At 42.0% G+C, this 23,864-nt stretch overlaps 2 protein-coding genes across 3 annotated transcripts in view; both read left to right on the top strand.

The window, feature by feature from the left end:
* The window catches only part of GNAL (guanine nucleotide binding protein (G protein), alpha activating activity polypeptide, olfactory type), a 157,374-nt gene that overhangs the window by 130,902 nt on the left and 2,608 nt on the right, over positions 1–23,864 (top strand). For both annotated transcript variants that reach the window (XM_004683733.2, XM_004683731.2), the window contains 6 exons: positions 15,842–15,896; positions 17,817–17,890; positions 18,383–18,441; positions 18,791–18,911; positions 20,534–20,664; positions 22,947–23,014. In XM_004683733.2, coding sequence (XP_004683790.2) covers positions 15,842–15,896; positions 17,817–17,890; positions 18,383–18,441; positions 18,791–18,911; positions 20,534–20,664; positions 22,947–23,014 — 508 coding nt within the window. The remainder of the gene's footprint in view (positions 1–15,841; positions 15,897–17,816; positions 17,891–18,382; positions 18,442–18,790; positions 18,912–20,533; positions 20,665–22,946; positions 23,015–23,864) is intronic.
* On the top strand, positions 7,674–10,321 carry CHMP1B (charged multivesicular body protein 1B). Its single transcript, XM_012725833.1, has one exon. The coding sequence runs from the start codon at positions 7,843–7,845 to the stop codon at positions 8,440–8,442; it is 600 nt and encodes a 199-aa protein (XP_012581287.1). The 5' UTR covers positions 7,674–7,842; the 3' UTR covers positions 8,443–10,321.

The raw sequence follows: 23,864 nt of genomic DNA, 5'->3' as shown, positions 1-23,864 counted from the left end.
AAAAAATAAAGGAAATTTAAATAACACAAAATAAGATTTAGGGTGTGAAATAGCTGCCTTTTTTACAATTTCATATAAAAGAAAGCATTCAAAAAAGAAAGGAAAATCTTCCTTAGAATGGTGCAGTCAGAATTACATCTTTATTACATTGATCACATAAGCACTAGTATCCATGATACTCACAAAAAAAATCTACCTTTGAAATAGAACTTCATTATTATATTAGCTTCAGAAAATCTAAGCTAACAGTTTTATTCACGTGACAACAACTAAGAACATGGCATGCTATTAATATTTCCTATTCTGTTTGCTATTAATGTGAATCTAAGTTATGCATTGTTTCTATGAAGAAGGAATGAAAGATTCCTCATACCAGCTGTCTGAGTCAGGCAATAATTGCTAAGAAAGAATCATTTGCACTCTGACGCTCTGCTGAGATGCATGCAGTAACTAAATATACCTTCTAAAACTGACAAGACTTAATAGATCATTTTTCCATAAAAGGAAATTTTTCATTATCCTCAATTAATGATACCTGAGATCACTTTTAAAATAAGAAACTCAGTGTGCGGCAAACGTAAAGGGGAGGGTCCGTTTCTCCTTAAGGCTCTCCCTCTGACACCTGTGGGAGCTGAACAATCAGAGCCTTTGGTCTGCGGTTGGAAGATTGCCCTCGAGCACTGCCTCTCAGAAAACTCTTTTCATCTCCCTACTCTGTGTCCTCAGATCTTCTTCTTCACCCTTGCTCAAGAAGGTGCCCCTCATAGCATCATTTTTAGTCAGCTGCCCTTAAGGACCTGCGGGAGAGGGTGGCGCCTGCTGGGAGGTGACATTGTGATGGACACACAAGTATGATGAGAGGGGAAGCACCGGAATGAGTATTGGAGCAGGAACTATGGTGAATGCAGTTCTGTGTTTGTTTTCTTATTTCACGTAAACAAATTGAAAAATTTGCAAAATTTTGCATATTTGGTATATGTTGAAATTCAGTGAGCTTTGGATTCTCTTTGAACCCCTAGCAACTCTAAAAGTACATTTTCTTCCTCCTGCAATACACTAAGATATACTATTAAATATTCCTTTCCAGACATTAATCCTGGCTAAGAGTTATTATATTTAGAACATAGCCAATCATATCCAAAGCAGCTTTCTGGGTAAAGAAATCTGCCAGAATGCCTCTCCTGTAAAATGTTGCTAGGGAAGCTCAGTGAGCACCTCTGTGTCCCGAAGTGTAGAACCTTCGGTGAGAAGAAACTCCAAGAAAAGTGAATGCCTCTGCTTTATGGAATATTATAAATGTATTACATTTACCACACAATTCTCATCCCCAAGTCTTGAACTCAGGAACTTTGTGAAATGAAGGCATGAGTTGTAAGAGTCAAACGCACTCCATTGAAAAAATAGAACTCGAATGCATACCCATTGCATTTAGTTCAAGTGTCTCACATCTGGTGTGCAGTTCGAGACATTTTAGGTTACCCTTCTCTTTAAAACATTCTGTCTTTGGTGTCCTTTAGACCACAGATGTATAAAGACAAAAAACTAAATGTGGAAATAGTGCATTGTGGAAGTATGTAAGGGATATTTTCTACCTTTTTATAGGATTTTTTGCTTCCTAAGTAGAAATGTTACAATATTTTTTTCTATCAAGACTCATTGAATTATATTTGATTTCTACTGCTATTTTGCTTAACTAAAAAATACCATCTTAAACTAGAAACTCTTTATGTTTTGGTACAAAAGCTAGTTGCAGCTCTGCCTTGACCAAAAGAAATGGCCAAGATCAGCCTTGCTTTGGCACCCATCTCTGAGACCTTCCTTAGTGTGCATGGTGTGGGTTAACTATCATTGAAAGGACTTCAACTGGCTTCCAGAATATAGTTGTTAGAAATAGTACTCTCCATCCTAAATATGAATATTTTAAAATTAACCTCTCCATTCAGTGACTATGAATATTTAAAAATTGATCTCTATTCTGTGACTATGAATATTTTAAAATTAACATAACTGCAACATAATGCTACCTAAAAGCTGTGTCTCGTGGCAGATCAAGTATGTTACCTGGTAGTGATGTGATTGTGTGCGCTGCTTCACTTGTTCCCAGGAGCAGCAGAAAGAACCCAAAGCTGCTTCCTTTCACTTCCAGTTCCCAAGACTCAGTTCAGAATCACTCTGGGGGGTTCCCAGCTTCTAGTGATGTGTTTCTCCTACACGCAGATGATATTCCAACAGGAGGGTTGAACAGGCAGCAAACTTCGCTGGCTGGTGTGCACATTAACAATTGTTAACTTGTGAGTTGTGAGCTTAGTGTTCCAGTTTGTTGTTTAAGTTCCATGCAGTTTCCAGATTCCTGCACAGTGGTGCCCCACACAGACTTGCCAGCCCAGTTCCTGCCCATTCAGCCCAGATTTGTAGCTGTGAAATTACTTTCTATCCAGAACCATGTCTTCAGGACAATGTACCAATTTCACACGTTCCCTGCACTGTGATTCTGTGCAGGGAAATGAGTTTTTCTTCCAAAGGAAAAAAAAAAAGTAGCATGACAAAGATTTTCAGTGAGGAATGGGAAGAGAAATTGATTGATAAGAAAAATACACATTTCATTGGCCTTGAACTATTTTAAGTCTTTGTTTTTCTGCCATAGTTCTTTCAGTTCCTGTTTATATTCTCCTTTACCTTTGAGGCAGTAATTCAACAAAGGAATTGATTTTCTTTCTGTAAGATACCTTGTAAAAGCAGGCATAATATAGAAATTGACACGGCCTGACTTCTTTGTTTTTGCAGAATCTCCTCAATGTGTTCCCTATGAGATTTGCAAACATTCTGGGTGGGAAAAAAAAGAATTTTAATAATACATTTTCTCCATTGGTAAATTTTACAATGACTCCGCACAGTTTGTTTCAGTGATTTTTAATGAAATTATGCAGTGTATATAATATTTTGAGTCTTTCTTTTGCTCAAATTAATTGTATAAGATTTATGAGCATGGTTGCATTTATTTTCACTACTATTTAGCATTTGGTTATAAAAATATACTACAACTTATTTTCCTATTCTGTTCATGGACAATAGAGTTGTTTCCGGTTTTTCTCTGTGACAGATAATAGGCATTCTGGGCATCTGGTTTTGTATCCCCAGATATGTGTACATGTTTCTTTAGGATGTATAGTCAACAGTGGGTATTGGAGCTTACAGAGGCTGAATATTCTAACTTTATTTGAATGCTAATTATTCCACAAAGAGATAGTATCTACTGCTACTACCACCAACAGTGTATTATAGTTCTTCACACTTTGCCAAAACACAGTTTTGAGACTTTGCCTGAATTATCTTGTCCAGTGCTTTTAAAATTCAGTGGTTTTAATCAGCTTTCCCTGGTGCCAAGACCTGATAGAGGCGTTATCACTACCTATTAGATCATAGGGTCTCTCTTTACGATTTTATAAATTAAGAAACTAAGACCCAAGAACAACACTGGCCTAGTCTAGTCACATGAACAAACATTGATTTGAAGGACAATAAATTTGCAATGTTCCAATGTTTGAGTATTCTTGGATTTTTAAATTATAGCTCTGTTCCTAAATTAGAAGGTAAGAGAGAAAAATTTGTATATATCCACATATATATATACTACATATAATATATACTATATATATACCACATATAATATACATGATATATATACTGCATATATTATATATATACTGCATATAATATAACATATACTGCATACAGTATATGTATATACTGTATGTGTATATCTGGATATATATGTATTCTATATATAATATATACTGTATATACTATATGCATGCATATATAGTGTTCCTTGAGATGACCACCAAGCACATATATACTCAACACCATTTCCTTTGGTTGTATTCAAACATTCGACAAAAATTTGAACATCTGTGTGTTTGAGAGATTGCCTAATATCAGATTAGAGATATTGAGATAAAATTACAAAATGGAAAGATCTGAAAGGATAGATTCCTACTGATCAAGTCAACCCAAATATATACAGAGATACAAATTGCAGTGAGGAGGGGCTCTGAATGAGAATTCCAGGTATAATATTTCCAAACTACTCAAAACCTACCAATGAGAATTCATTTTTTTTTAAAGATTTATTTATTTATGCTGGGTTACAGGCCAGAAGTGCAGGGGCGGTGAGAAGATTCACCAGAGACAGAGTGGGGAGCAAATCAGGCTGACTGGTGAAGTACACTGCTGAGGGAAGCAGCTTCCCTCAGGAGAAGCCTGCCGCGCCATGTGGATCACTTCCATGATGGGGATTGAACTCATGCTAAAGTGGCTTTAGCTTCTTAGTGCTGTGCTTTAACCCACTGTGCCACCAGGGAGGGTCCAAGAATCCATTTATTTTAACACACACACACAAAAATCATTTTACATCTATCAAAATTTTTTTTACAGCTCCTAAATAAACATTGTTCACACTATGCCCGTTATAAGGCAACAGTGTTATTGCATAAGTTCTGGCTATTCCCGTGATTATAAATTGTATATTCCCTTTTTACACCATAGATTGCGTCTAGAAGGTTTTCATGTGTGATCAAAGGCGAAAGTCTCCTTTGAGAATTTTTCATATGCCCCAAATAACTTCCCATTTGCTTAACTATAAGAAAAAGACCGTATATTAATTTAAAACCGGTCCTAAAGGTTTTTGTCCTGGATGAAATGTAAAAAATAGAAGTTAGAGGACTCTCATACCACAGATTTTCCAGTTTCAAGAGACAGTTGAGAATATTAGTGCTAAAAAGAACCTTGCTCTAGAAATATAAAAATGAGAATTGTTAGTTGTAGATCATTGAACACAATAAGTATGGCTAACCCATAGAAGAAAGGCACAGAACTCAGAAACACTACTACCCTGTGCTTAAAGAGAGGGTGCCAAAGGTCAGCCCTCCTCTTATGTCTGAGTTTGCACTGCTAGAATTCTTCTAGAACCCCACCCCATTCTCAGACAAGAAATGCATTCCAAGAATGTAGCACCCAGGGATGTTAATTTCCTTGCTTTAGCTCATATTAACCTTGCAGTCAATGTAACTCTTCAGTCTTCTCAGAAGAACAACTGCTAAGTCAACCCAAAGAGAGCCTTTTATTCTTGCTAACGTGATGGATATCCCATTGTTTTATTACTGGTGCTGTTTCTCACACAGTAGATGTGTGGTAGCAGGCGAACTGCCTAGCCCTCCGCTTCCATTTCCTCATCTGTAACTTGGAGGTGTTGTTGGTACCTGATTCATAGGGTTTGTGAGGATGAGGGGGGTGATATTAGCAGACCCTTTTATCTAACTAGAATTTTTCATTAAGCAAACTGTGGAACAGGACATAGAACATGGAGAAAGAACTGGATTGTAAACCACAAGAAAGCTGAGAAGGGTCCATTGCCTGGAGCACCACTTCAACACATTTCCTCCCTTTTATTGGTTGATCTTTTGTTTCTAGAAATTTCTGATGTGAAGAAAGAGTTCTTCTTCAGAAAAAAAAAATGTAATCTTGGCTAAGATGCTTCTGAGGGTAATGTCCTAGGCTCAGTTCAACCACAGTTCAATTCAGCAAAACCTTATTGAATGTAGAGCCTATTATGTACACTATGCTTATTGGGTCCTGTCAGAAAGGCGGTGTAAGACTGCCCTCTGCTTCTGCTGAGCACATATAGATGATCTGTGCCTGCAGACCTTATACCACATGGTTTGCCCTGTGTGCTGTGGCAAAGGGGCAGAGTATGGGACCAGCACAAAGGAAGAGGTGGTCGTGGGAGACTTCCTGGAGGAAGTGGGCAGGGTCTCAATAAACAGAGAACCTGGTGGGGTGTATGCCCAGGCAGGATCAGCCTCCCATGAGGGAGGAGCATCCTTTGCTGCATTGATTAGATGGCGTAAATGATGTTCAGTTTTCACATGTCAGTTTGGTTCAACTAGCACATAGAGAAGGGGGAAACTTCAGCCTTTTGCCCAGGTTTTGGACTAAGAGTGATACAGTCAGAGCTCTGTTTTAAGAGATACGTGCGATAATGGCACTTCTTTTATTGTGGTGCAAGAATGTTAGCAAGTTACTGAAAGGAAAGGATGGACGCCGTGAGTCTGTTCACCAAGAAGTACAAGTCTTTATTTCAGAACTGAGCTTATATACACTAAAAAAAAAAGGGATACCATGGCCTATACCCATTGGCCAGGCCCCGGCTAGGCAGGCGGAGAGTAATGAAAAAATTATTTACGGGAAAAGAGCCTATAAGCAGGGGGTATTGGTTCTATAGTCATATATGGTGGTGGAGACAGCCAGACCCAAGGCCATGGGCGCCTCCTTATCAGCTGGGGCCCAGAATTGCAAAGTAAGCCAAACTGCTTTCCTTCAGTTACCACAGAGGGAGAAAGGATAGTTGGAATCTGGACTCCAGTTATCACCAACCAGAATCAGCTTTTCAGTATACATTTTCAAGATGGCTCATTATGGAGGCACATTCCTGTTTTGTTATTGCTGTAGAGCATTCTAAAAGAAAAAAAAGCCACAGTACATATCGTTGCCATGTAAAAAGCCTGTGTTTTTGAAGGGTGTAGTTCATAGTGAGAGTTTTGATGTATGCTAATGGGTGTGGGTCTCAATACTTGATTCTCTGCCTGCATAATTTTAAATGACAATTTAACCTGTCAGATGTGAGTGAAGTTTCTGGATATTTATAAAATATCAAATAGATGGAATCATGTCAGCAAAAAATGGGTCTCTTCACTGCTAAACCATAGGAGGATTTTCAGATGATAGTTGTTGGTGACTGGCAAGCTGAACTTCCCATTGCAGGTAAAATGCAGGAATCCACAGTGTGGAAGTTATTTTCATGGAGTCAAAGATGCGGGTCCATGCTACAGCTTTTATTTTGTTTGTCTTTAAAAAATCATTTATTTAGCCACACAAGAGCTGGGATGTAGGGGGGGGGAGGGGGGCGAGAGGAATCACCAGAGGCAGAGTGGGGAGCACAACAGGCAGATTGACTGAAATACACTGCTGAGGGGAGCAGTGGGGGAGACAGGAGAGGTCTGTTGTGCCATGAGGGTCCGCCCCCTGGCTGGGAATCAACTGGTGCTGCAGTGGCTGCTGATAGCATGATAGTGCTCAGACTTAACCCTTTGCATCACCAGAGAGGCCTTTGTTGTTGTTTTTTAAAGTATTCGTGCTCCAAGCTTTTCATGTTCCCCTAAAAACATGAAAGTGGCCCATGCCCCCCCCCCACAAAAAAAAAGCAAAGAAATATTTATTCTGCAGACCTTTAGTGTTTAGCCCACTAGCCAGACATCCTAACACGACCAAGTCTGGAGTCCAAATATTTTTACGTGCAGCGCTAGACCCATCAGTCCACCTCAGCTACCTGGATGTGTATACCTGGATGTGTAGACAATTTTTGTTAATTTACTGACATCTAAATAAAGACTGGCAGCAACTAAACATCGAAAACGAGCTCTGCGGCTACTCAGGCGACACCCAAGGCCGTCGGGGTAGGGACCGATGGCTCGCCCCAGCGGCCTTATGGGGTGACCCCAGGCGACGTCCGTCCCACAGCTCCGCCCCTTGGCGCCGTGCGTCCCGCGGCTCCGCCCTTTGGCGCCGTGCGTCCCGAGGGGTAGGGCGCCGGCAGTCCCGAGGGCCTCTCCCTTCCCTCCACCCGCCCCGGCGCTGGGCTCTGACGTCACCCCTGCGCCGTGCTCCGCAGAAACAGGAAGTGGGATCAAAACAAAGGAGCGGCGGCCGGGAACGGACCTCCCTCTTACCGCGTCCCTTCCGCGCGCGTCTGAGCCCTGGCCACCGACCCGGGGGAACTGTCTGACCATGTCCAACATGGAGAAACACCTGTTCAACCTGAAGTTCGCGGCCAAAGAGCTGAGCCGGAGTGCCAAAAAATGCGATAAGGAGGAAAAGGCCGAAAAGGCCAAAATTAAAAAGGCCATTCAGAAGGGCAACATGGAAGTTGCCAGGATACACGCCGAAAATGCCATCCGCCAAAAGAACCAAGCAGTGAATTTCTTGAGAATGAGTGCACGGGTTGACGCGGTGGCTGCCAGAGTCCAGACGGCGGTGACGATGGGCAAGGTGACCAAGTCGATGGCCGGTGTAGTGAAGTCAATGGACGCGACGTTGAAGACCATGAATCTGGAGAAAATTTCTGCCTTGATGGACAAATTCGAACACCAGTTTGAGACGCTGGATGTCCAGACGCAGCAGATGGAAGACACGATGAGCAGCACGACGACGCTGACCACTCCCCAGAACCAAGTTGATATGCTGCTCCAGGAAATGGCAGACGAGGCCGGCCTCGACCTCAACATGGAGCTGCCGCAGGGGCAGACCGGCTCCGTGGGCACGAGTGTGGCGTCAGCCGAGCAGGATGAACTATCGCAGAGACTGGCCCGCCTGCGGGATCAAGTGTGATGACGAAACCTACCCTGAGGTTTTCTGGCCATCTCCACCTTCTGAAATGCTCTGTGGATATTAGGGGAATACTATATACACTAGAAACTCTGAAGATGCCAGAAAGCTGAAATGCTTCTACTTGGGTTTACAGTGCGCTCCAGATACATTAAGAAATTCTGGGAGTTCTCCACTCCTACCTGTATTTTAAAGTTCTGTATAGCTTGTGATGGTGTGTATTTTTATAACTGCCTTTTAACAGAACTAGCTGAATTGGTGTATGTGAGTCTTTCAAAAAATGGTCAAAACTCTCGTTCTCCTGTATTCAGTTTTCTGCCTGAATTAGCGAACTTGAAGTGTTTTATTTTTTAATGTGTAACTAATGATACATAGAATTGCCAAGTAGAACATAAAAATTAAAAGGAGGGAAATGATTGTTTAGTTTGATTACAGGACTGTGAACTCTCCGTTCAGCTTATTTAATGGACAGTTCTGTTTCTTTTGACATCAAGTTGACTTAATCTGTTGTAATTTTGGTAAAATTACCTTAGGACAGACATTTTTCAGTAGTGCTTACTGTTTACATTCTGTAAATTTTTGTGGTGGTTTTCTTTTTATAGCTGGAAAAATGCCACACGGGTTCCATTTGTTTTAAGGAAAAATTGTTTGCTTACATAAAGAGCTTTTTAAAAGAAAGGATTTAACATGACAATTTCTTTCAAGTGACCTCTAACATATTTCTAATTACTGTCTTATTTCAACACTTTAGACTGCCTGTCAAGTGTGCTTGTTAGCATGGCAGTCACATTACTCATTCCAACACTACCAAAGAACTGTTGATTGGTTTGAGAAAAGCCTGGCACTGTGTTGTAGCTTTTGTTAAGATTTTAGCAGCCAAAAATAGAAATAAAATTAGGACTGTATTTTAAGTTCAGATATTTGCATGTATTATTTTGTGTTAAAGCAACAAGTCTTAAAAAATACTGGGATTATAATTGGAATCCCTCATGTAGCCATGAAAATAATGATTACAAATGGACCAGCTGGAATTCTGGGAAGAAGGATGTAGGTAGGATTAGAAAGCAGGTGTGACCCTCTGAGGCAAGAGCCCCACTCTGTTGCCTTCCATTTTTTTTTAAACAGCAAGCGAAAAAGTATAACCACCACTTTTTTGTATCCTCAAGACATGGAGAACAGAGACTTGGCTTTTGCCTTTGCAAGTATATTGTCTAAGTTAAATACTTAAGGAATTTTTAAAATTCTCCTTTTTCATTTTACTGAAAATTTCTCAGAGAGTTCCAGTATTTCAGAAAACAACTATAGGGGTTCTCCCAAGCCCTCTGAAAGATTCATAACCAAGTTTCACTGTTTCATGTTTTCCAAGTGCGAATGAGTTTGGTTAAAAAATGAACAGGTGTCAGGCAATGAGGACTCATTTCACATTAAGTGTTCTTTTATATGACTGGATGTTGTTTCAGCATCTTCTGTCTGTAAAGGACACCCAGCATCTTTCTCAGACTTGTCTGCTCTCCTCCACATGATTGCACAGAGACAGCTGTGTGAACACAGCAGGAGTTGTGATTCCCCCTTTTAGAGTGAAAACAACAGTTACAACTTAAAAGATAGCTTAGTGTTGGAGCCTTTGGCAAATCAAAGACCCTTTTATAGTGCAAACAGTCCTAACAAAAGTAATATATTTTGTGAGATTAAACAATGCTTGTATATGCTTGAATTTTCTTAAGATCTATTCATTTCAAATTAATATGAATGTACATTTTATGAACCATAAATATTATTTTCAGAAGCATACCAGGCCCATGAATTATTTCCTCACTATTGCAGTTGATGAAATGCTGAAATGTAAAGCATAGAAGTTTGTCAAATAAATCATTTAAAACTATATGTTCCTGCATCTGAGTGTGTGTCCTGTTGAAAAGTTATTTGAGAAAAAATTCATAGATTTGGTTCAAAGTACAGTGTTTTTCTGTAGTCACCCTTAACACCTGAATATCTGTTTACTGTAACATTTTCTTGTATATTTTTAGAAGCCCTAGATAATACTACTTTATTGTGATAGTTTCTTTATGGCAGCAAGCTTCTTTTTCATATTGAAACTTCCCTAGGGCAAAGCTGAATATAATTTGCAAAAGTATCCAACTCAAGCATACAAAACATACCAGTCATCCGGATATGTGACTACTAGTATAATTTTTTTTTTTTTATTTTTCTTCTTTTAAAGGCACAATTCTGGCCATGGACTTAGGATGCACAATCAATATATTTTATAAACTAGTTTGTTTGTTCACAAACTATGTGCACTGTTGGAGAACTGCCTGACGAGAGCTGTTTGCCCCTGAAGTAGTATGTAAGCCTTTTAGACAGGCATGCTGTGAGGCTTGGCCACTACCCACATTGCTCTTTGATTTGGACAAGGGCCACCAACACACCGGTCTGATAACCTTACTGATTGAACATAGTCTCAGCGTTAGCTGTCAGTCTCACATTGTGAAATAAAGAGTTTGATGTACACACAACACTCTCTTGAGAGTGTACCTGTAGCCAAAATCTAAAACCCCAGTAGTATTAGCAGAGGTACAAATCAGTGCATATTAAACAAACTGGTCGACACTTTTTTTTTTTTTTAATTTTAAGCAGTGATTGGTATTAGTAAAATGCCTGGTTGATCTAGAATTGTTTATCAACAAGTAATGCTGTGTTTCATACTGTAGTACCAGCTAGGCACAGATCAGGTTCTCTGTGGACCTAGGCAGATAGTTAAAGGAGCGCCCTGGAGCCCTCAGGGGCATTCTGACTTCTAAAGATCTTTCTGCACCACTTGTAGTGAGGCAACCACGTGCAGGGCAGGCAGGGGGCCCGGTGGATCTTCACTCTTTCCGAGCTCTCAGGCATTCTCTTGTGATCTCTTGCTGGTTTCCACTGCTCTCCGCTGCACAGTCCTCCACGCTCTGTTCTCTGCTGGCTCTGCTGTAATGCACCCTTATATGCCTCTGGCTCAGGGGCGCCCACTCAAACACACCCACACCACACTGCAGGTGCCACCATCAAGCACGCGTGTCAGACCACAGGTGTCAATCACTGATGCTAATGGCAGGAGAGCAGAAAAAACCTGATGATTTCTGATGACCCTACACATAGATAGCAGGCCATGGTTAGTGTCTGGCCTGCTGTGACACAGCAGCACAGTGGACTCCTGGTCCCAAGTCCAGTGTGAATGCATAGTTGGTGCCCTCACTCGAGATTATGCGTGGTGTTCTCTGATGACGCAGAGATGATCTCAGGTGGCAAGATGGCTGCAGGGGGTGCTCAGCCAGAGCCTGTTGTGTGTGGGCATCTGTAAGTTAAACCATCTGCCCCTGCCCTCTCCCTCCTGAATAGTGTAGAACAGATAGGTTAGCAGTATTTACTCAGAATGACTAAAAGGTTTAGCCTAAAATATATCAGGTGCTGAACTTGGGGCTTCTTTCTAGAGATCAAAAGCCCATTTCTGAAGTCAGTGGCATTCAGAGAGGGAGTAAGTAGAGCGCACACACAAAGAAACAGCCAGGGGTGCAGCAGATATGCAAAAAAGCCATCAAGATGGGTACTGAAGTCTAGTGACTTGACATACTAAATATTTTATTCTTCAACTTCCCCATGATCACTGAATCCTGGACATAGTAAATACAGGATGATAGGAGGACAGCATATGTGGTTGTTAGCATCTTGGAGGCTCTTTTTTTTTTTTAATTACTATTAAGTGAGAATTGCACAAAAGTGAGAGAGGCCTAAAATGACTTGGATATTTGACTGGAGCTGAAACCTGATTAAAAGTGTGGACTTTCCCCAGAGGAAAATTGCAGGAGGATGAATCATCAGAAAGTGTTGTCCAGGTGGAGAGAGATCAGATCACAGCAGAAACAGAGCAAAGGCACAGCGCCTGAGCAGTGCTGAGGTGCGCTGTCACCTGGGGATCCTGAGGTAATCACCTGCTCTTGGGGTTCAGCTACCAGCCCTGCCTGATTCTGGAAGTTTCTTGCAGCTGGTCTGGGCATCTTTTAAGTGGCAGGATCTTAATCTGCTTCACATTAGAACTGCCTGGACTTTGTCACTATGAGTAGTATTTTTCTTCACCAATGTTTTTATATCACATAAATAAACTCATGAGTTAAATGTGGGTTATACACTGAGAAAAGTTTTTACTTGCCTTGTCAGTCACAACTTGCTGTATATTTTTAAATCCACCCTAATTAAATGCTGTTTTCTCAGTACCGGTTGTTCAAAAGTTACCAGTTCTTAAAAGGTATTTAAAGGTAGTTATCTTTTTTTGTAAGTTCTAAATGTCTGGCTTGGTGCTATGCACATAGTAGCTATTAATCAGTTTTGAGAAACTAGGCATGTTCTTCCATCTGAAATTAGTTAGAAATGAACAGTAATACAATAAAATCTCATTTTTGCTCTGGTAATAGTCCATATTATGTGACTGTCTCATTTAATCCTCTTAACATCTTTGTAACATAGAAGAATCTGGAAGTAAGGGGTGAGTGATCTCATCAGCAGTGTAACTTTAGTGAGTGGCGCATCAGGATTTGAATTGAGGTCTTTTTGATCAAAGCTGAGCTTTCAATTACTATTATTATAATAACTTACTTTTCAGTACAATTCCTTATATGCTAAGAGAGACAGAAATCTTCAAAAATCCTATTAATGAGATAGACACGTAAACACAATTGTCATATGTCCTAACATCAGCTGGAAGGAGAAATTATCCTGAACATGAGCCTTCCTTTCAGGGGTCTCACCCACTTTAATCTCCCATGCTTCCTTCTGGGATTTTTTTTTCCTTTTTTTTGGAAGAAAGGGAGGTGTGGACTGTTGGATTTTAAAACCTGAGACATGTTAGAGATTAGTTAAATTCTAAACTGCTCCAAAAAAGGATTGACTATTAGAATAGAGAGAGAGATGGAAAGAAACAGTTTTTACAAGTATCTCTGGCCAGCTAGCAGACTTTTATAGTTTGAAAAGTGATAGAGGACCTTTTATAAAAGTTATGTATTGCTATTTTTTTTTCTCCCTCCACCAAACCACCCATGCCTCCATCCCTCACCCTTTCCCCCAGGTAATGATTATCTTCTGATTGCCAGTTCAACTTTCAATCCTTCTATTCTTTGTGTATAAATATTCTAATCTTTGTACATAAATATTCTTTGGGTGTTTATATTCCAAGGGTGAGTGAAACTATCTGATACCCGTCTTTTACTTTTTGACTGATTGCACTCAACATAATCACCTTGAGATCCTCCCATTTTCCCCAAATGCTGGTGCTTCATCTTTGTCCACAGCTGTGAGTGCCCCACTGAGTTCTCTGTCCATGTGTTGAGGACACTTGAGTTGATTCCATTACCTGACAATTGGAACAGTGTTGCTGTGTGTGTAGGCATAGATAAATCTTTCTATATTAAAGTTTTCCTACTATTTGGATACATACCTTATTGCTGGACCATATGGATCCCCCTTTGTGACCCCTTATCCCTCTTAATGATCAATTCCATGACCAGGTGACTTTTGAGTTACTTCAGTGAGTAGCAGGTAGCAGCTGTGAAATAACAAATTGTTACTTTATGCCAACATCAAACATCTAAATGATAAAAATAAAATGCTTTTGCAAACATGAATATCCTAGGCAATAGCAGGAGGAAAAATAGGGAAAAGGTAAAATAGTTTCTTAACTTCTTCTTTAGTATCCATACTGAAAATAATTTTTACAACTTTAATTTAGTATTGTCTTCAGCTCTGTCTAGTATGCGCAAATAGTCTATAATGGGGGTCCTCATTTTGTTAATCTGGTTTAACAGGCAGTGGTTTATTTGAGGAAACAATGTTACTAACCCTTTAAAATGTAAGTCATATGAAATTCTATGTATGATTTAGAAGACTCTTCTAAAATTCATCTCCATATATTACCTTAGGCATTCTAATTTTAAGTACTTCTACAGTATGTTGGGAAATGTGCTGATTCAACCAAACATTAAAGACAAAGGTTGATGCAATTTTATTGCTATCAATTTTATTTAGTTCCTTTATTCCTTAAAGAGTATTTCAAAGAACTGGAGCACACTTTCACATTCAGAGGTGAATTTTCCCATTTTTTTAACTGCAAAGGCCTATAATCTAGGAAATTAGAATACCATTCTGAATCAGTAACAGTTTAGAAGATAACTCCTGGAAACCTCCTTTGATGCCTCGCCTGTCGGCTTAGATCAGTAAGTGTTAGAAATGAAAGGAATTGTGGAATCCATTCTGGAGGTTAGGGATAGGAAAAGAACTTGACATCTTTGCCTTTGTCATCAGCATCTCAGAACCACTTATTTTTAATAATGTTCAGGAAGCTACTCCCACCACTTCCTTTGGAAGGCAGTCTTTAATCACATCTATCAAGAACTTTTGATGTATTTTTTGTTAACCTCATTTCATTGTTTCTACTTATATTAGTTATTATCATCTGAATAAATTCACCCACCTACCTCCACCCTGTGTGCATCCTATTTTAAATTGGTTCTTTCCTAAATTTTAACTATAACCAGAGGCTTCCTATTTAGTTTAATTTTCAGTTTCTTTTCAGCTGTTTTAATTGGAGATGATTCATTTCTCTATCACTTGTTCATTATTCTATGTCCTCTATAATTTGTGAAGCAATGATTGCAGCCAGGAGGTGTTGGGAGACAGCTTATCTCCCCACAGGAAACCCCCCATTGCCTGGGCTGCAGTCCAGAGCTCCCTTTCCAGAGGCAGAACCCTGTCTCACTTCATTAGAATCTTTTCCTCCTTTCTTGCTTGGTTAAAAGCTCAGTGTGTACTTTCAAGGTGCTCTGCACTTCACTGAATTCAAGACCAGCAAGGTCTAAGCCCAAAAGCACTGCGGTTTTCAAACCAGACCTCTGGCAAACAGGACACACACACACCCCAGCCTGGGCGACTCCCTTGTGTCTCTAGCACCCAGGCTGCCCCTCCTGATGCACTTCCAGAAATGTTTTGTGCCCCATCCAGACTCCTGCTCCTGGAGGTACCAGTTCTACCCTGAGCCAGTTCACACACCCTGGGTCACAGAGGCACTACCAGGCTCCTGTGGCAACTCCAGAGAGTCTACGAGGACCTCACAACTGCTTTCCTTTCTCAAAGGCCTTGCCATTTGGCCAGAGCTCTGCAGCAGCCTTCTCTGAGAGCCGCAGATTTCCTCTGGCACTTTCCACAAAAGGCCAAGAAGAAAACAAATCACCCTCCCTAGTCCTGCTTCTTACTGAGATGACCTCCTTAGGACAGAAAGGGGGAATGCCCCGGGCCTTCTCTGCTGCCCCTACCGGTGACTTCACCCCACAGCTACGAGGCATGAGACACTTCTGAGTACATGTTGCTTCCTTTTCAGCTTCCTGGAAAGAATCGACAGTGTCAGCTTGGTGGACTACACGCCTACAGACCAGGTATGCAAAGGTGTAGCTGTTACAGGGCAGGGAGAGAGGGGCACCCCTGGACCCCCAAACCTGCCTGTTCTAAATAGGTTCTGCCCTTCGCTGCATCAAGACAAAACAAAAGAGTTTTAATAGAAAGGAACTTTATTTTAATACAATGAGTGTGCAATACAGGAAAGACAAAGAATATAATTTTCTAAATCAACCACCCAATGTTACCCATCCCCTGGGACTGGCCCAACAGGAACTGGCCCAAAGCAAGGCCTGAAAGCCCACCACAAGTCTTAAACACCTTCTGGCCGGGGTCCCTAGAAAAGGGTCAGACATGGTCAGACAAGTCTGGGAGGAAAAGAGCAAAATCAAAACCAAGACAAACACTGCCATCGTCAATCTCCACATGGTTCTCTCACCCACATATATTTCAACCAGCCCAGGAACAAGAAACAAACGCAGTTTCTTCACGTCTCTGCTCCATGTGGCTCCCTCAGGTCTCCTTCTGGCTCTCCCTCCTGCTTCCTTCTTCTCAGATTCCTTCTCTTCTCTTCTCTCCTCAGCACCACCGTCCTTCTGGGTGGGGCAGAGAACCTGGAACTTCCCCTTTTCCTGGGGACCATCCTGTTACAGAGCCTGTGACCACACATAGGAGAGGGTGCTCCAGTATTGTCTGGTGGCTATTTTACAACACACTAAGGAGGAAACCTTTACAGTAAACTACTACTTGCAGGTTGCTCCGACCCTGTCTGGGTACATGTTGCTTTCCATGACTTGTGCCCTGACTGAGCACTCCACAACATACTTCTTTCTAACCACTTTCTAAATTATTTTATTTAAGAAATAGTATTCTGCAGCTCCCATTCCTCCTCCAGCCATCAGGAGAAAAACAAAACCCTTACCACCCCAGCTTCAGAAACTCTGCTACCCCCCCTTCCCTCAGTGATAGGCAGTGGACCACAGCACACACTCCAGGTGTGACCCATACAGAAGGCTTCATTTGGGTTCAGCCAGAGAAGTGTCCACTACATATTGGTCTGGAGTCGAGAGGGCCCTTCTGTGACTTACTGACAAGAACTCTGCCTTCCTCTACCCCGGAGGCCCCCACACACCCACCTACCCACCCCCGACTCCCCACCCCCCGACATATCCAGAGCTAAGAATTGAGGCTCCTCCGCTGCCCATGCCTGTCCACCGAGGGACCCGCCTCGGCCCCTGCTGATCACTCTCTTCTCTCTTGCTTCCTCAGAGTCCTGAGCTCTTCACTTTCCCTGAAGTCTACCTGTCTCAGAGACTGACTTCAAGAGCTCAAAATTTCCCAACATGTCATCAAGGCGTACTGGTCAGAGTCAGGCTGTCCTGAGCACTTCTCCTCAGACCAAGAAGGGGGCACAGCCTCCCTCCAGAATAATCCTGAGTGACCACCTCCTTGGCAATGTCTCGGGGCAGAAAGGAAGGGCCTAATAGCAATGCAATTATGCAGCTTCTTCGTTCCCTTAATATCATAACATCTGTTATCTTAACTAGCTATACACAGGAAAGAGGGTAAATCTAAAAGCAGCTGACATCCAGTCCATGATTTATGAATGAATGTAGAAATGCCAGTTTGGTTTCTCACACAGATGCTGCTGAACCCTGGGCTCAGCTCCCCAGCCACAGGGCAGGTCCAGACCAGGAAACATGCAATTTGGTTGTCAGGTGTTAGACAATCAGGGGATGCAGACATAGGTGATTTTAAAAACCCTAAGGAAGATAGCAGCACAGTTATCAAATCAAGACCCAATCGACTTTCTCTGAAGGGAGGAAACACAGAGCTTTTGTCTGGATTTTTCATTCTTGCTGTTTCCTTTGCAGTGCGAGTTGTGACTATGTTTGTAGCCAGGGCTGTCCTTTTGAAGAACACTGATGTCACTCGCTTTGCTTCTCTCTTTTTGTTCTTAGGATCTTCTCAGATGCAGAGTTCTGACTTCAGGGATTTTTGAGACACGATTCCAAGTGGACAAAGTAAACTTTCAGTGAGTGTGGTGAGAGCAGGGCCTGCTGTAGAGATATGGGCAAGAGTCCCTTAGGGTGTCCGCCCCCCCCCCAAGTACTGCAACAGGAAGGAGAAGATGACAAGGTCAAATGAGTAAATCCAGACAGCTTGGTGTCTGGTATAGTCAGTGAGTTTAGGGCAGAAAGAAATCTGGGAGTTGGAAGAGTGGGAAAACTCAGCCATTCCGGGCTAGGTGCCGCTGAAGGAAGGGGACAGTGGCTCAGACATAGGAGTGCACAGCACGGGCTGCCTGGAGAGCCTGGGGGCTGTGGAGTGAGGATGACGCAGAGAAATAACAGGTGTGTGCCCAGGGGCCGAGAGGGTGGCACGGAAGTTCGTGGCAGTGTGAACAGTTTTCAGGGAGCACACAGGACGCATGTCATGGGGATAGATGGTCAAAGAGGAAGGCACAGGCTTGTGTATGGTTTCTGTTCACCCTCCAAATAATGGTCACCCTATTGCTCTTCCACAGCATGTTTGATGTCGGTGGACAGAGGGACGAGAGAAGAAAATGGATCCAGTGCTTTAATGGTGACTTCTATGCTTTTCAAGAAAATGGGGTTAAATTCTCGCACTCCTGCTGTTGTGTTTAAGCAGCTTTGAATTAGCTCCTTTAGAAAATGTCTTCAGGCATTATGAATCACATACGTAAATAATTTAAGAATCCAGAATTTACATGTATCATTTGCTAATCCGGGTAGACTCTTGGTTGGGTAAATGATAAAACAACCTTTTAAGCACAGTGCTTTTCCCAGTCAGTTTCCTAATCACAGAGGGAAGACCATGCAGATAAGTAGCAGTTAGCAGTGTTCTTTATCAGAACACCACAGCGCCTGTCTGTGTACCTAATTGGCTTCCTTTTCTCTCTCCTCCCAATAAGATGTCACAGCTATCATCTATGTCGCTGCCTGCAGCAGCTACAACATGGTGATTCGAGAAGATAACAACACCAACAGGCTGAGAGAGTCCCTGGACCTTTTTGAAAGCATCTGGAACAACAGGTTATAAAAATAATAAATTCATTCTCACCACTGGGTTGCAAATTCTCTTTCGTTAAAAATACCACTCAGCTCATTTTCATTGTTACTTCCCAGATGTGTTCTTACTGATAAATCCAAAACCATAAGCAGTATCTCATTTAGTCTACCTACTGTATAGACAGTCTTAAAATGAGTAGATACTCACTGATGAAGCTCTTTTCTGTGCTTTGTCAAGAAAGTTTAAATCTGAGTTTTGAAAGCTAAGATCATAGATAGTTCAAAATCGGTTTTATTTGCTTTCTAAGTTTCTAAATTTTACATTTAGAATGTCCACCCAAAATTAGCTGGTCTCTAATACCCACAGCATGTTGTGAAACTGCTAATGTTACAAAGTGGGAGAAGTGTTGTCTTGGAAAGAAATATTAGCAAACACATAGATAATTGTATGTCAGAGTTTATTCTGAAACATTTAAGAAGAACTATCACCGAGGAGGACAGTAAACATACATTGACTTTGCAAAAGGTTTGGATTATCAGAAAATCTTTATTAATTATTCAATGAATGCTTTCAATTTGATAGCATTAAGACAATTGATGGGAAAGAAAGTGGGTCACGAAATACTGAGTATACTTAAGAATACTTGTCTTAAATAATTTATACATAAGTGCATATACACATAAGTCATAGTGAAAGTGAAAATGCCCACACTATTGTTAAATGAAAAAGTAAATTTTAAACACAAGGATCATATTTTTATGTATAAGGACAGAAAAAAGAACCTGGAAGTAAAAACATAAAAATTACAATAGTAATTGTCTCCAGGTGAAATGACATTTGATTTTTTTTCTATAACTGAAGATTCATTTTTATAAGGATTATGTGTATTATAACTAGCAGAAACAATAAGACTCTTCATTACGGGGAGGATGGGATGCTGCTAATCCACATGAAGATTTTAGTGCATTCATCAATCAGCTTGATTCCTTTGAAGTAATGGAATTTCCAGAGGCTTCATTGACTTACACAGCTGAACTCATCTTAAGCCACTTCTCTGCTTCTATTTGATGAAATACAGAGAGACTCTTCCCACCTTCACCTTCCCAGTCCCCCTGCCTTTAGCCTGCCAGGTCAAGTGCAGTGATATCCTCTAGCTCTGATTAGCATCCTGCTCCACCTCTGGATGACCTCAGGCCTGTTCAGAGTCTGAGGAAAGAGAGACAATCCAGCCTCAAATTAAGTTCCATGGGATTCATGAATGAGGCATGCATTTTGCTGTTGTTTTTTTTCTTATTTTCTGAGCTGTCATTAGTGAATTATACAACAAAAATCCAAGTATATTTTTACATAAGCAAACCTTATGTAAGGGTTAATTACTTAGAAAGCTTTGGTGCCAGTAAATTTGTATCCCCAGTGGAGCTGATTTCAAAAGTGCTGAACAACCTACTCAGCTACCTGTATTTACTTGTTTATCATTGTAAGGATGGCGTGTTTGCATATAGAATAGGGGGCATGAGCTCTTCATATTTCAGATCACTGTAAGTACTATACATTTTCAGGAAGATGGAAAGGTCCTTTTCATTGGACAATTCCTACATTAGAGATAGCAGTGGGTGTGAAATGTGTGTTTATATCTCCTTTTCAGGTGGTTACGGACCATTTCTATCATCTTGTTCTTAAACAAACAAGATATGCTGGCAGAAAAAGTCTTGGCAGGAAAATCAAAAATTGAAGACTATTTCCCAGAGTATGCAAATTACACTGTTCCTGAAGATGGTAAGGTTTCAAGACAAGTGTCTCAAGCTTAAGAAACAGAATTGTTTTCTCAACGCCTCCATAACTTAGTCATGTATCCCTTTATGATACTTCAATCACAAGGGACCACACATCCACAGCAGTCCCAAAAGGCAGTTCTCCACATATCCTGGTGTGCATGGGCCTCACCGCCCAGGCCTGTGTGAGCACCAGCTACCACCTCCCTGCAGTGACACAGCCACCTGGCTCTGTCCTTCCCAGGATGTATCCTCCTTGTTAGGAAACACATGACTGTAATTCCCACGAATTTAGCAAAATTCAGTTTGTTTTGAGTTATCTCTCCTACTGCCCCTTCCTACAACCCTAGAGGATCAAAATATCCATTCTGGATTCTATGTGTGAAACTTCTAGAGTTTGACTTTCCATTCAAACTGTGCAGCAGGAGAAAGGGCGCTCTGGGTGTGGCATCATTTGCTGGGTGAGTTCTGGCTCATGCTACCCTGACTAGGCTGTGTTCCTGGGCCCTTGTCAGCCCCTTCTTTCCTTGACCTCATGCCAAATCATGAGAGTGACACTGTGTAGGTTTCTGTTCTCATGATTTCCTGTGGATAGTGTGGCTGAAGCAAAGTCACTTGTTCAATGTCACACAGGCAGCAGAGCCTGAGAAGACAGCCCTCCACTCCTTTCTTCCTAAGCACATGTGTTCCATCATTTTATTGTCTCATCTCTAGCATTCTTTTTGGCTGCAAAAATATTTGTCAAGATGACCAGTCATCCCAGACCACCAGAGACTGTGGACATGCGGTGGGCCTTTCAGTGTAAATCTGGGACGGTACCATCCCCAAGAACCTGCATGTATTAGAACCCGATTCCAGCTGCTACTCTCCATTCTTCACTAAACACAAGCCCCCCAGAGTCTTGGAGGAGGGATTGTCGGATTTATGTAGGGCAAATAACACCACTTCTAAACACTTGACTCCAAACTAGATAAAGCAAAAATAAAAAGGACTTTCGCAGAAACATCAGTCAAGAAAATGAACCACTGTGTGCCCTCACCACAGTTAGTCTTGGGGTCTGCTTCCAAGACTCTGATCGCATGCTGCCCACCTCAGGGACATCTCCCAGCACTGCTGTCTCCTGCTCTTAGGCTGGCATTAAGCTTCTCCCAGCAACTGGGTCGTCTTTAACTTTTCCCTCTAATCAGTGCCCTGGACCCATTTAGCCAAGAGCCAAAGAAGCTCTACAGCTCACCTCCCATACTCCTCCTTCCTTTCTCCTCTGGCCTTCTCCAGGTCATCAGCCCCTGATCTCAGTCATGGACCGGGGCTATGCAGCTTTCTGCCGGGCTCCCTGGCAGGACCTAACCAGGATTTTCTCTGAACTTCTGTCAGAGCACAACCATAAGTTGCCTCTATGAGCCCTACAAACTCTAGCTTAATTTTACCACATCCTGAGGCCAAGCCTGGTCTGGCCAGGGAATATCAAAGGCCAGGCCAGAATATCAAAGGCTCCTCCTGCTCTTGTATTCAGTGAGCCTATGCTCCTCCCCTCCATCCACAGTGGACACTGAAGCCTCCATGCTCAGAGGCTGCCTGCTTCCCTTCTCCCCTCCAGCATAAGGCACCTGCCTGGGTCTAGCAGATAGGTCCACAGGTAGCCCTGACTCAGCCCCACAGTGCTCCCACCACCTATACTATGTGAGTGATGATGGAATCACAGTAGTTGGAAGAGAGAAGGAGAAGGAAGAGCATGAGGATGCTCACTATGGGGCCTGGATTTTAGGAACACAGATTTCATTTTTCATACAAAAATGCTGAATGATCCCATGAACATAGAATCTGGGAGATGGTTTCAGGACTGGCCAGGAGGCACAGTGGTTGCTATGGTCTTTTTCTCTCAGGGGTTCCAAATATCTGAGTCTGAGATCGGATCTGGGAAGAGAGGCCTTCCTGACAGGGCTGATGGGAGGTGGCAGCCCAGAGGAGCACAGCCTCCGAAAATCATTGCAGGCCACGGCCCGGCCGGGCTCCCAGGTGCTAGGAAGCTTCCCAAAGCACTCTGCAGGTGAAAGCGCTCTGCAGTGTTCAATGAAAGATGCTCATTTTATTTCAGTAAAAGTTATCCCAAACCAAGAAAAAGAATTATCAGTGCTCTACCAGGTAAAATGACTTGGAAGGAGGGAATGAAGTGACACACTTCTCGTGTGTTTTTTATGCTGAGTCATTCCTTTAATAATTTCCATAGAATTAGTCATCTCTTTGTTTCATATTGCTGAAATAAAACTCCATTTGTAACTTCTACAGCAACCCCAGATGCGGGAGAAGACCCCAAAGTTACAAGAGCAAAGTTCTTCATCCGGGACCTGTTTCTGGTAAGCAGCTTTTTCAGCCTTTGTTTTTCCTGCCACCTTACATTTACATGGTTATGTGCAATCTGAAACAACTTCCTTTTCAAGATCTTATTTAACTTCTCCCCAAATTATGAGATGAGAGTGAATGTCCTTATTTCAACTCACAGCTGAGCACAGTGGGTTTCAGAATGACTGGACTTCTCGCCTTAGGTCACACAGCTCCCATGCAAGCACAGGATTCTAGCACTGTCCTGCCTGTGCACAGGTCCCTGGGAAGGGCATGGAAACCATCAGGCCATGTTCACTTGTGGTGGAGAAGGAATTCTTGGCCCGAGTCTGAAACGCCACACTATGGTGCCCCTCACCCACCACTCAGCTTTAAAGCTGAACAAGAGTGTGGACTTGCTCACAGACATTTAGTGGGTTCTTACATTTTTTAATTTTTATTTTTAGATAATCATAAACTTACATAAAAAAAATGAAAGCCTTGTACCAAAAAACTTACATATACTCTTCACCCATATAGATCAACTGGTAAAATTTTGCCATAGTTGCTTTGTCTGTGCATCTGTAAGTTTTTAGTGTGTGACTGGGTTTTGACTAAGTGGAAACTAGTAAATGCCAAGACCTACCCAAGGACACACTCCTGATATACCCACATGGCACTCGGATGCCTGTGTGCTTGCAGATGTAGGCCCTGGCCCCTCCAGAGCAGGGACACCCCCAGGATCTGACTCCTGGGGAACACTTTCTCATCATGCCTCCTATGGTTGCCTCTTGAGTCCCTCCCTATGTTGAGTGAGAAAGTAACCTGGGTACAAAATCAAGTCCCCAAAGTGCATTCTGAGGCACAGGCGTTCCTTGGGAAGTT

Source organism: Condylura cristata, unplaced genomic scaffold, assembly GCF_000260355.1.
Source record: "Condylura cristata isolate star-nosed mole 26May11 unplaced genomic scaffold, ConCri1.0 scaffold00016, whole genome shotgun sequence".
Taxonomy (NCBI): domain Eukaryota; kingdom Metazoa; phylum Chordata; class Mammalia; order Eulipotyphla; family Talpidae; genus Condylura; species Condylura cristata.
Note: the sequence above shows the minus strand (reverse complement) of the source record. Positions and strands in the feature narration are given on the sequence as shown.